The sequence below is a fragment of the Homarus americanus genome, unplaced genomic scaffold, assembly GCF_018991925.1.
Source record: "Homarus americanus isolate GMGI-L3 unplaced genomic scaffold, GMGI_Hamer_2.0 scaffold34921, whole genome shotgun sequence".
Taxonomy (NCBI): domain Eukaryota; kingdom Metazoa; phylum Arthropoda; class Malacostraca; order Decapoda; family Nephropidae; genus Homarus; species Homarus americanus.
In genome coordinates this window covers 4,323,668-4,336,398 of record NW_024741901.1, presented here as the reverse complement: position 1 = coordinate 4,336,398, position 12,731 = coordinate 4,323,668, and the positions used below count along the sequence as shown (strand labels likewise).

Genomic DNA, 12,731 nt, shown 5'->3' with positions numbered 1-12,731 from the left:
GTTTGTATTTTATCACTCCCATCTGTACCCAGCCTTCCCCCCCCCCCTGCCTCTCTAGCCTTCCTGGTCTACCACGTCTACTCCTTCCTCCCCAATAACGCTTCCTACATCTCCTCCCCTCCCCATATTCTTTCCGAAAACGCTTTCCTCCCTCTTCTTTTTCCTCATCCTTCCTTGAACGCTCCCTCCCTCTCTCTCTCTCGCCTCCTTTCTCCTCATCCTCTTCTTTTCCTCCATCCTCATCGTCCTCCCCTTTCCTGAACGCCCCCTCCCTTCCCCCTCCCATCCTTCATACCCCAGTACCCGGAGCGGATGAGAATGCTCGGCAGACGTCGACTAGTCAGTGTGGTTGGGGACGCCGTGTGAGGAGGGTGTGCTGCTGGAATCATCCTGGCCGCGTCTCGTCTGTGGTTCGCTCCGTCACAACAAACTTAAAGACCTGTGTTTTATACGGTAATCATACACTATCCGGGTGAAATCACATCGTTTATATGACGTATTGCTGGAATCTAACTTTGTGAACAACGGAATATGCAATTGTTTGTTGTAATTGTGAACTGTGGGATGAATTATGGATAGGCCAGACCCCATCAACGACACTGAGCCGAAACATTTCTGACGATATTGCCTCCATTGTTTGATGGTTAACTCTTTAGATGTGACCTCACAGCCCATGGTCCTGGTTGGAGGAAAAACACCAATATGAGAGGAAGAAAGAAGTCTACCCTGGAGGAACCGCTGACGAAGAGTAAGAAGAGGAAATAAACAATAATGAAACGGTGGCCAGAGGAACAAGTTGGGATGCGGTGTATGACGTGCTACCGGACAGTTTGCCCTGTAGTGATGCCGATTGATTGGACTCTGTGTTGACTCCTGAAAACAAAAGTGACTGATTCAAGGAATTAATTGAAATCCTTTGGCTGTGTTAATGAACAGAAAAAAATAAATATTACGCCATCAAGCAGTGCATTTACTGACGAAAAGAAGCTTAGCATTGAATGTTGATATGCAGAGAGAAACGAAGAGAACTATTGATTTTGTTGACAAAAGACGCTGGCAAAATGCATCGCCATTACAAACAAGTGATTGGTAGTTAAGGATGGTTGACGAGGCTCCTCATGAGGACTATGCCAGCTGGTAGGATATCTACAGGGGATAGCGTCGATGTGATAGCAATATGGAACGACCTCTGTCAAGGAGACGATTCAAGGATGAATGTAACGACTTCGGTTGGACACCCAGGTGAGTTCTTGTTGTAGTGGACAGTCCCGAGTTGTTGGGACCAGTTAGTAATAATGGAGGTTATTATTATTAACATTCGATGACAGTGATGTTCATAGTCACTGCGATACGTGGATTCTCTGCACTGTTTTGGTTATCTCGAGTCGCTGGACCAAGGTATTGAGTCATTGCAGTAAGCTTTCGTGAGTCACCGATACTTTATCCCGAGTTGCTCATAAGTTATCTTGAATTTCATATACATACGGTATTCAGTCGCTTGTAATTCAGTGTTCATGAAATATTGAGTCCTGAGTTACTTATCACCATGGTTGAGTGGCTTCTTTAATCACCATTGAGTCAGCTATGATTCTGAGTCACTTATATGCCACTGTGAGGTAACTACTACACTTGATTCACTTCTGAAAATGCACGAGTGTTTTGCTCTACTTATAATTAATGATTTTAAGCCATGATATTAAACCACCACAGTAGTAATTCTCTAATCCGAGTTGGGTCGTTGCCCTGAACCCTGTTGAGTAATTAGTCTTTAATTCATCAGTCTTAACTCTGTTATAATATACTCAGTCGAGTCATAATTGTAATCTCTCTCACGTCTGCTGTAATCTCCTCAAATTTGACGTGATTAATGTGTTACTTGCTATTGTATGTTTTGGTATTACTAAATTTTGAGTTACTATTTTGAGTTCCTATTATGAATCTCTTTTGTTTTCCCCTAATAGAGTCAGTACAGTAATCTATTTCCAGGAACTGCATTAATCTATTTTGGGTTGATGCAATAATCTATTTTGAGCTTGGCTGTAATCTATCCCGAGTCACAAGGCCAATCTAATTTGACACTGCCATGATATATCCCTCCATCATTATACATGCATAGCTGTGATTGTCAGTAGCGCGTCTGCATCATTTCCGCCGGGAATTATACAACCCGGGAATGGGAACACCTCCAAGGAAAGGAAAGGAAGTAAAAATAGACGAATGAGAGCAGATGTAATATGTTTATTAAAGGTGGAGCCTCGCCTGTGTTGACATTGTGACGCACCGTGTTAGTTACCGATCATGTTATAGTGTTTTCTTTGTTTGGTATTGTTTTAGTTGTGTGTGAGTGGTGTTTGTTTGTTTGTGTTTTTCGTGTGGAATATTTATTTCAGAGGAGAGTGTATATGAAGTTAAGAGTTTACCCCCAGTTTCTTGTATGTTTGGACCAGCGAAGTGTGTCGATTCGTTCTCTGTTTACAAGGATGTCTTATATAATTTTTGATAGAGAAAATAATATACCTTTAATTATGAAATATTTAAAAAAGTTTATTAAGTAAATTACAGAATAATTGAACGTTTTTTTACTATTATTTGATTAGAAAGATAAAAAATACGATGGTTCAAGTGATCGTGTCAGGCCAGGAGGCGGAGGAAGTTGTCAGGGAAAGTTGGTGGGAAAACTCTACGGGTTAGACACTCCAGGTACTGTTGAGAAAGTTGTTTAGTTGAGATGCATATAAATACTTCGTTCTCTCTGTGTTTATTTAAATTATTTTACTCTTATGTGTTACCTAAATGGGTAATGCAATTTTATTTGTGTTTTTAATTTTGGTGGATCTATTGTGTAAAGAAATAGTGTTAGAGTTTTATGGTAAAGAATAAAATGATTGGAGCACATGGGGTTAGTGCTATAGAGACTAATATCAATTAATCTGTTTCTATATACAGTATACGGTTCCTGTCCATTTAGTAGTCTGTTTTGTATTATGTTTCACTGTCAGTTCGAGTTTGTCTGTCTATTTGTTCTTGAATCATTTGAACCACACAAATAGTTTCATTGTGGAGCGAGACGTCATGGTGATGTTTTTGCTGTTATTGTTGTAGTGGCAGCAGTAATAGTACAAAGAAGTAATAGTTACTTAGTAGAACAAAGCTATTATTATTATTCTATTACCCGGCACTACAATTATATTACTTTAGTACCGTTATTTTGCTTTTTATCAGTACTGGTATTCCAAAAGTTTGCTCCCGACTTTATTGTTAACTGAAAAAATATATAAAAAGTATGAAGGAAAAAAAACGCTTGACAAGTCTCGACGAATTGTGCCAAATTGTGATAATCGTCAGCACAGTGTAAAAATAGTTAATGGTCCCAAAATGTAAAAATTTAGTCATTTGGTGGAGGGAGGGAGGGAGGCGGGGGGCTTTTTTCACTCGGCTCTAAATGTTTGGATCATAGGATGGTAGTCGCGTGGTATGGTTAGGGGTATGGCTGTTCCATCCTGGGGGGGGGGGATTAATTATCATGGAGGTATTTAGAAAGTTATTATTATTATCCTGTTTATTTTTATTTATTTTGTTATTTTTTTAAAGACCCTCGATCTGTTTGCCATCGAAGGTGGTGTGTCATCACCCGTGTCCAGAGGGTATTGTCATCACCATGTCCAGAGGGGTATTGTCATCAGAGGGTATTGTCCCGTGTCCAGAAGGGTATTGTCATCACCCGTGTCCAGAGGGTATTGTCATCACCCGTGTCCAGAGGGGTGTCATCACCCGTGTCCAGAGGGGTATTGTCATCACCCATGTCCAGAGGGGTATTGTCATCACCCGTGTCCCATCATGTCCAGAAGTCATCACCCGTGTATTGTCATCACCCGTGTCCAGAGGGGTATTGTCATGTGTATTGTCATCACCCGTGTCCAGAGGGGTCATGTGTCATCACCCGTGTCATCACCCATGTCCAGAAGGGTATTGTCATCACCCGTGTCCAGAGGGGTATTGTCATCACCCATGTCCAGAAGGGTATTGTCATCACCCATGTCCAGAGGAGTATTGTCATCACCCGTGTCCAGAGGGGTATTGTCATCACCCATGTCCAGAAGGGTATTGTCATCACCCGTGTCCAGAGGGGTATTGTCTCTCACCCGTGTCCAGAAGGTCAAAGGTCAAGTTCACGGGTTAAAAAGACTTTATTGAATCCTCTGCGAATTTTACGAGTATTGATTTTATTATTTTACCTTTGTTATTCTTCTTTTTCTTCTTCGTTTTTCTTCTCTCCCTCTTTTGTTTTTACTCTTATGACCCGGAGCCTGTTCTCCCCTCCTCCTGCTCTTCCTCTTCTTTCCCTTATTCCTTCTCTTTCCTGTATTTCCCTTCCCCCTTCTCCTCCTCTCCTCGTACTCCTCCCACCTCCTCTTTCCGGTATTTCTCCTCCTCCTCTACCCTTCCATCCTCCCTTCCTCTCCTCTTTTCCCTCCTCCCCTCCCTCATCCTCTTTCCCTTATTCCTCCCTCCTCTCCTCTTTTTCCCTCCTCCCCTCCCTCATCCTCTTCCTTATTCCTCTTCCTCCTCCTCCTATGGTTGCAGAAGTCTTCTTTTCCTTCTCTTTCCTATCCTCCTCTTCTCTTACATGACCAAGAAGAGACTGTAAACAAGAGGGGTAGGGGGAGTGTGTGTGTGGGGGGGTGGGGGGGGACTCATGATGTATTATGTTACCAATACAAATTCCTCTTCTTGGTTACTGTCTGATTGAACCGAATATTGTATGATGTATTACTGCAGCGTTCTGGAGTCACGAAGGCAGGGGAATGTTGTGTGTGTGCGTCTGTGTGTGTCTGTGTGCGTGTGTCTGTGTGCGTGTTATTGGAAGACGATCTGATCCCACTAGAAGGAATATCCGATCTTCACTTTTTTCTTGATATTTTTTTTTTATTTTTTTTTTATCTTTTGGTTTAATTTTTTCTTCTCATTTATTGTTTTTACGTTACTTAGTTAAATTGTGTGATATGATTGTAACATTGTCCATAGGTCTGTCTGTCTGTCTGTCTGTCTGTCTACCTGTCTGTCTGTCTGTCTGTCTGTGTCTCGGTTAACTATTTATAGACTATTATTATTCAGGAAGTTGTTGACGGAATTGGTTTATTGTTTTAGTATCCGTTTTTGTTTTCGTGAATCTGTAGGGGCCACACACGCACACACACACACACACACACACACACACACACACACACACAGGTTTTAAACAACAATCTCTCACCAGCTTTAAATCCCCTTCGAAAAAGATTTTGCTATACGTTGATTGGCTGTTGAAATTAGGGCACGGATGCTGATTGGCCGTTAATGATACGGCCTGGTGATAACTGGCTAATTTTCTCCCCTTAATTGAGCCAATCACAAGTCAGGGATTCTCTCTGGCTCGTACCTCCCTTAGGACACACCGGCGTGACATAGGTGAATCATGGTGCCATATACTAAACGTTGTATATAGAGCATAAGATGTTTTAGTCTCAATTAATTAGCCTATCCAGTGATAATTAGGCCTTGTAAAAAAAATAAATCATGTTTCAGTGTTAGATAGTAGCTGTTGGGAATTTTAGCCTTCAAATTTATTCATAATTTTAACCCTAAGACATTTAGAACTTGGTGTCTTTTTTATATCATCGTTATTGTGGTTTTCTTTGTTGTTTTAAGACTGAAATATGTTACAATGTGTAGAGAATTTTGTAAAACTCGTGTGATGTAAGAACTTGGGTATTAATGCTGGGTAAAATGAGGGTGATTTGCTAGCTTGGAGGATTTGTGCTAACTTTAGATTAAGGCCATGAGCAGCTCTAGGATATCATCTGTGAGGAGATGGCAACACCTGGGGTGGGGATGTGGTGATAATGGTGATGTTCTTAGCTGGGGTGGAGGTGATAATGGTGATGTTTTAGCTGGGGAGGTATAATGGTGACTGTTGGGGTGGGTGATAATGGTGATGTTCTTAGCAGGTTATAATGGTGATGTTCTTAGCTGGGGTGGAGGTGATAATGGTGATGTTCTTATGGGGTGGTTAGATGTTCTTAGCTGGGGGAGGATAATGGTGATGTTCTAGCTGGGGTGGAGGTGATAATGGTGATGTTCTTAGCTGGGGTGGAGGTGATAATGGTGATGTTCTTAGCTGGGGTGGAGGTGATAATGGTGATGTTCTTAGCTGGGGTGGAGGTGATAATGGTGATGTTCTAGTGTGAGGATAATGGTGATGTCTTAGCTGGGGTGGAGGTGATAATGGTGATGTTCTTAGCTGGGGTGAGGTGATAATGGTGATGTTCTTAGCTGGGGGAGGTAATGGTGATGTTCTAGGGTTGCTATGGGGTGGAGGTGATAATGGTGATGTTCTTAGCTGGGGTGGAGGGATAATGGATGTTTAGCTGGGGTGATGATAATGGTGATGTTCTTAGTGGGGGAGGATAATGGTGATGTTCTCAGCTGGGTGAGTGATAATGGTGATGTCTAGGTGAGTTAATGGTGATGTTCTTAGCTGGGGTGGAGGTTGGGTGTGGGGGATAGGATGTTGGTGGAGTGGTGATGTTCTAGCTGGGGGGTGATAGGGATGTTTGTGGGTGATAATGGTGATGTTCTTAGTGGGGTGGAGGTGATAATGGTGATGTTCTTAGCTGGGGTGGAGGTGAATGGTGATGTTTATTGGGGTGGAGGTGATAATGGTGATGTTCTTAGCTGGGGTGGAGGTGATAATGGTGATGTTCTTAGCTGGGGGAGGTGATAATGGTGATGTTCTTGTGAGGATAATGGTGATGTTCTTAGCTGGGGTGGAGGTGATAATGGGATGTTGAGGTGATAATGGTGACTGGGGTGAGGTGATAATGGGATGTTCTTAGCTGGGGTGGAGGTGATAATGGTGATGTTCTTAGCTGGGGTGGAGGTGATAATGGTGATGTTCTTAGCTGGGGTGGAGGTGATAATGGTGATGTTCTTAGCTGGGGTGGAGGTGATAATGGTGATGTTCTTAGCTGGGGTGGAGGTGATAATGGTGATGATAGCTCTCTTAGGGGCTATACCCATACCCAATGTTGTCTCCTTCCTCTTACCTCTCATGATTCTTACTCTTTTCTCCTCGTAATTCCTACCCTCTATTCACCTCCTTTCTCTCTCCTCACCCTCTCTTCTCTCCCTCCTCACCCTCTCTTCTCTCCCTCCTGTCTTCTTCCTTCTCTCCTAGTATATACATTCCTCTTCTTTGCCTTTCCTCCTCTTTTCCACTATCTCCTTCCCCCTCTTCTCCCTTCTGTTCACCATTTTCCTTCTCCTCCTCCCCTTCCTATCCCCCCTTCCTATCCCCCTTCCTATCCCCCCCCACCCTCTCCCTCTCTAGGTTTTAAAACATTATCAGTAAGAGATGAAAGTCCGTTATATCGAGGGCACATTAGATGAAACCTCTATTTACCGGACTATATAGAGATGGAAGTCCGTTATATCGAGGGTCCATTAGATGTGTACCTGTACAGTACTAGTGATTACCTGTACAGTACTAGTGATTACCTGTACAGTACTAGTGATTACCTGTACAGTACTAGTGATTACCTGTACAGTACTAGTGATTACCTGTACAGTACTAGTAAATACCTGTACAGTACTAGTGATTACCTGTACAGTACTAGTGATTACTTGTACAGTACTAGTGATTACCTGTACAGTACTAGTGATTACCTGTACAGTACTAGTGATTACCTGTACAGTACTAGTTATAATTACCTGTACAGTACTAATGAATACCTGTACAGTACTAGTAATTACCTGTACAGTACTAGTAATTACCTGTACAGTACTAGTGATTATAATTACCTGTACAGTACTAATGAATACCTGTACAGTACTAGTAATTACCTGTACAGTACTAGTAATTACCTGTACAGTACTAGTGATTATAATTACATGTACAGTACTAGTGATTACCTGTACAGTACTAGTGATTACCTGTGCAGTACTAGTGATTACCTGTGCAGTACTAGTGATTACCTGTGCAGTACTAGTGATTACCTGTACAGTACTAGTGATTACCTGTACAGTACTAGTGATTACCTGTGCAGTACTAGTGATTACCTGTACAGTACTAGTGATTACCTGTACAGTACTAGTGATTACCTGTACAGTACTAGTGATTACCTGTGCAGTACTAGTGATTACCTTGGTACTAGTGATTACCTGTGCAGTACTAGTGATTACCTGTACAGTACTAGTGATTACCTGTACAGTACTAGTGATTACCTGTGCAGTACTAGTGATTACCTGTACAGTACTAGTGATTACCTGTGCCTTACTTGAGCTCTATGTAGTGAAGATTGATAAGTTAAACATAGATGGTGAGGTTATCATGAGGGGGAAGGAGGTAAGAATAGTAACACTCAGTTAATTAAGAACACCATACCTGGGGAGTAAGTGCATTTCCTACTTGTCAACAACTACCTGCTGGGGTGCACAAGACGGTATCCCAAATTAACCACTCGGGTCAAAAATTAATTTCCTCAGACTGGTGTTCCCTCGGGCCAGGCAAATATCGAATCCAAATTGCCGACCATTAAAACATTTCCCAGGCGGCGAGTGAGGGTAGGTTACCTCTCTCTCTCTCTCTCTCTCTCTCTCTCTCTCTCTCTCCTCCCTCGCCTTCCCTCTCCCCTCCCTCACCTTCCCTCTCCCCTCTCCCTCCGTGGTGCTGAACTACTCCCTCACCCCACCCCTAAGTGCCAAGTTCAGAGGCTCACAGGTGGTGTAAGGTACTGTATGTACTCCCCGTTTGAGTACAGGTGTTAATGGTGTGTGTGTATGGAGGTAAAGTCCGTGTCAGGCCAATTTTTTAACTTGTAAACAATGCTGGGGTCACCTTCACGGTTCACTGTTAATATGGCACAGCTTTCAGGCCTCAAAGACACGCTGTTAACGACGACACGTACATCACAGTTAACGTCTGCTGCACACGTACACTGTAAACATCTGGTGCACACACGTACACTAAACATCTTGTGCACACACGTACACTGTAAACATCTGGTACACACGTACACTGTAAACATCTGGTACACACACGTACACTGTAAACATCTGGTGTACACGCACATACGTACGTACACTGTAAACATCTGGTGTACACACAAACGTACGTACACACTGTAAACATCTGGTGCACACACGTACACTATAAACATCTGGTGCACACACGTACACTATAAACATCTGGTGCACACACACACACGTTCACTGTAAACATCTGGTGCACACACACATGTACACTCTAAACATCTGACGCACACACACACACACACACACACGTACACTGTAAACATCTGGTTCACTCATAAACGCGCCACAAACTGTATTACGCCAACATTAAACTCCCTCAACTGGCCCCTTAATGACGAGTTGACGGAGTTTAAAAAACGCGGTCATGGAGGCTCTTACACCCCCGGCCTGTCCTGGGGTCTACCATGGGGCAGCACAATGCACTTTTGTGTTTTATGCCCCACAGCGCTACAGAAGAGGGGCTTTATTGATCAGCCCTTGTCCGTTCGTCTGTTCCTCTGTTCCAAGCTTGTTAACAGATATTTAAAGACGTAGGAAACATCAGTGATATTTAAATTAATGTTTAGGTTGTGATTAGATTTATTTAAATGGAAATGGCCGAGTTCCGTTGAATGCAGTTAGGGCTCGTAAGAATATTAACGTTACACGGCCTCTGCTAGTTACAACACGTCTATATTCATCGTTGGAAAATTAATACACTCTCGCCTTCATCATTGTGGACAGATGTAACTGTTGATCGTTACTGCCTGCACCTTATATTTGTTCAGTAATATTTAATACTGTGTAGTCTTCCATTCTTTTTAGTAATCCATTATGTTCAAACTATGTGTCTTTCAAATGAAACTCGTAAAAGTAAACACGGGCTGGCCAGTGATCCAACAGAGTAAACACCAGCTAGTGAGTGAGCCTCTGTATAGACTCGCTCCACACCCCGGCATGAGACAGGCCCGGGATAACACTGTGAAAAAAAAAAGCCTCACTCCAAATATACCCAGCGTCGTTTTTACCTCCGGACCGTGGCATTATGAACTGCTGATTAGCCCTAATTATAATTCCAGCCTGTTTGTGGGTTTTGTCCTGCAGAGTGGCGGTGCGCGGTCGCTCCCATCTTGTAGGACGCGGCGAACTTGACTGGGTCGGGTTTGTAGGTGTAGGGGACAGACCTTTTCACGGAAGTTAAACTTGAGGGGAAAGGTTAGCGGACGAGCGTCAGTGAGGGGAAAGGGGACACTGTTCAGTTGTCTGATGGTGGTAGGGGAAGGGTCTAAACGATCAGGTTGAAGAAAATGTTTTCCCGGATGCGATATTTTTTTCACAGGACAACAATATTCCATGAGAACCGGAGAAATAGTAATTCAACTCGAATATTCGTACAGTACTCAGTGTAAGTTGAATGCGCAGAGGACGTAATAACGCCTGCATTAAAACAATGCTCTTTTGTGAAGCGCTGCACTCATTGTCGGGACTTCTGCAAATATTACTTTTCTGACGACATTTTCTTTCCCTTTTTAAAGACAACTAGAAAGAATGGAGAATTTCCTCTGTCTTCCGAGTTATTCTTACAGAACAATTGTCTCCGTGAATACTAGGATTTTTGAGCCAAAGTATAAGTATACAAAAGTTGGCCAACAATTGTCCGGGTCAGAAGAAGAATAAGTAGCAGGAGGTTGAGGAGCCCGGCCGCCCTACACTGCTTGTGGCGCGTTTTCGATTTGTTTTCACTTTTACGGTCGCGGCGTATTTTAATGCCCGCGTCTGTAGATATTGTTTCAAATCTTTCTTTCTTTCTTTCTTTCATTCTTTCTACACTGTTTTGAACCTTTTTTTTGTTATTCTATATATCCGATGTACAAATGTGATGCAATGTTTTCCCTGACTTGCTAGACTGTACTGTATATACCATAGCGATAACCCAATGTTGTGATCAGTGTTTTGATTCGCCTCTTTACGTGTCGATACAAATGGCTTAACAGATTCGGTAAATAACCAATGTTCTATGATATAACAAGAACCAGCCAGTGTTGTGAAAAAAAAATACTACAACATCATTTACTCGTCTGTTGGAACGACTAGAATCCCATCTTTCAATCACACACACACACGAAGAGTTTCCATCATCTTTGAATATAATATTTTTCAGAGCTCTAAGACTTCATTTAGTTCTCCATTAACTTTAATATGACGAGGATTTTGTGGTTTTTAAAGAGTTGACTTGAGGACCCCGTGCAATTTTGTCTCCGTTTTCTGTGACGTTAACTAATCTTTCCTCTCGGTTTTCTTCGTATTTTTTTTTCTTAGGGTAGTTTTATGTTCTTTTAAAAGGAATAATTTTTCTCTCTCTCCCTTGTGAAGTCACTGGAATGAATATATTATTTAGGCCTTTGCCGATTTTGAATATAGGAATTTTAATAGTATATTTTTTCCACCTTGCCTTTATAGTGATATTTTTATTTTTTTTTTTATTTTTTATTTCCTCAGTCCGTTTTATTCTATTCTTTCTTTGTGAATTTTTTTTTTAATAATTTTCCTTAATTTGTTTTGTCATCTGTATAAACTGGGTGTTTTAAATGTAGCACCTGTTGTGACTCCCTGTAGTTTTGAAATGTTATTGTGAGTTCCTATTGTTCTGTTGGGTTCCTGTTATTAGTTCCTATTGTCTTGGGAGTACCTGTTGTCTTTGGTGTGAGTCCCTGTTGTCTGTTGTAAGTCTCTGTTGTAAGTCCCCCATCGCCTTTAATTTGTGTTACGAGTTTCGGGTGTCTGTTTGAGCCTCCCTCCCTCCCCCTTTTGTCCCCGTTGTGACTCCCAATGTAAGTGTCTGGTCGGATACCCTCAAGATCTTCCCGCCAGATTTGGAAGATTTTAGTGTGGGTTGTCACGGTCTTGGCCCTGTCGGTTCATTATTGTGGATTTTCCTTGTTTTTTTTTTTCGCTATTGTTATTGTGTTTTTGTTTGATTTTATTGTTTTTATTATGTTAGTGTTGACGTTATTGCTGGTTTTATTATTATTTATTTATTTATTATTATTTATTCTTCCAGTGAAATTTCAGTTCAACGATGAAATATGTCAATTCGGATACTAGCAGATAAACAATAATCGATTTGTAATTAGGGTTTGAACCTATAAAGAGTTATTCGGAAACTATTTATAGAGATTCGGGTAGTATAGATCAAAAACAACATTATGCTTATACAGCTTTTGGGTTGGAAGCTGTACATATCAGCTTTAATGTCTGTTTGGATGAGTCCTAAGCGTATAAGTAGTGTCAATAGATACACTAATAATGTAAACAATTGTTGACGTATATTTTTTTTAGGGTTAGAACCTATAAATTCGGATTTGGCATCTGTTTGTATAGGTTTGAAGCGTATAAACAGAGTCGGTAGAGATAATAATGTATAAAAAATGTTGGAATTGTATTGTTTATGGTTGGGAACAAATGATTTCTGGTTTGAGATCTGTTTGTATGGATTTGAGTCATTAAATTGGCGTAAGAAAGGTACCGGTGGATCTATAAACATAAACAGTGGCTGTCTTGTACGGTTTGTGTGGAGTTGGAACCTACGAAATGCAGGGTTGGAATCTGTTTGGAGAGGCTCGGCGTGTAAGAAGTCGATGCTCTCTTGTCGTGTGAGCCTGCAGGGGATTCTGTTTATG

The 12,731-nt window shown here is 41.6% G+C and overlaps 1 protein-coding gene across 1 annotated transcript in view; it reads left to right on the top strand.

Annotated features, from left to right (window-relative positions):
* Positions 1–336: 336 nt before the first annotated feature.
* Positions 337–12,731, top strand: part of LOC121876389 — a 138,164-nt gene continuing 125,769 nt past the window's right edge. Inside the window, exon 1 of the mRNA XM_042381463.1 lies at positions 337–1,242. Coding sequence (XP_042237397.1) covers positions 1,178–1,242 — 65 coding nt within the window. The 5' untranslated portion in view covers positions 337–1,177. The remainder of the gene's footprint in view (positions 1,243–12,731) is intronic.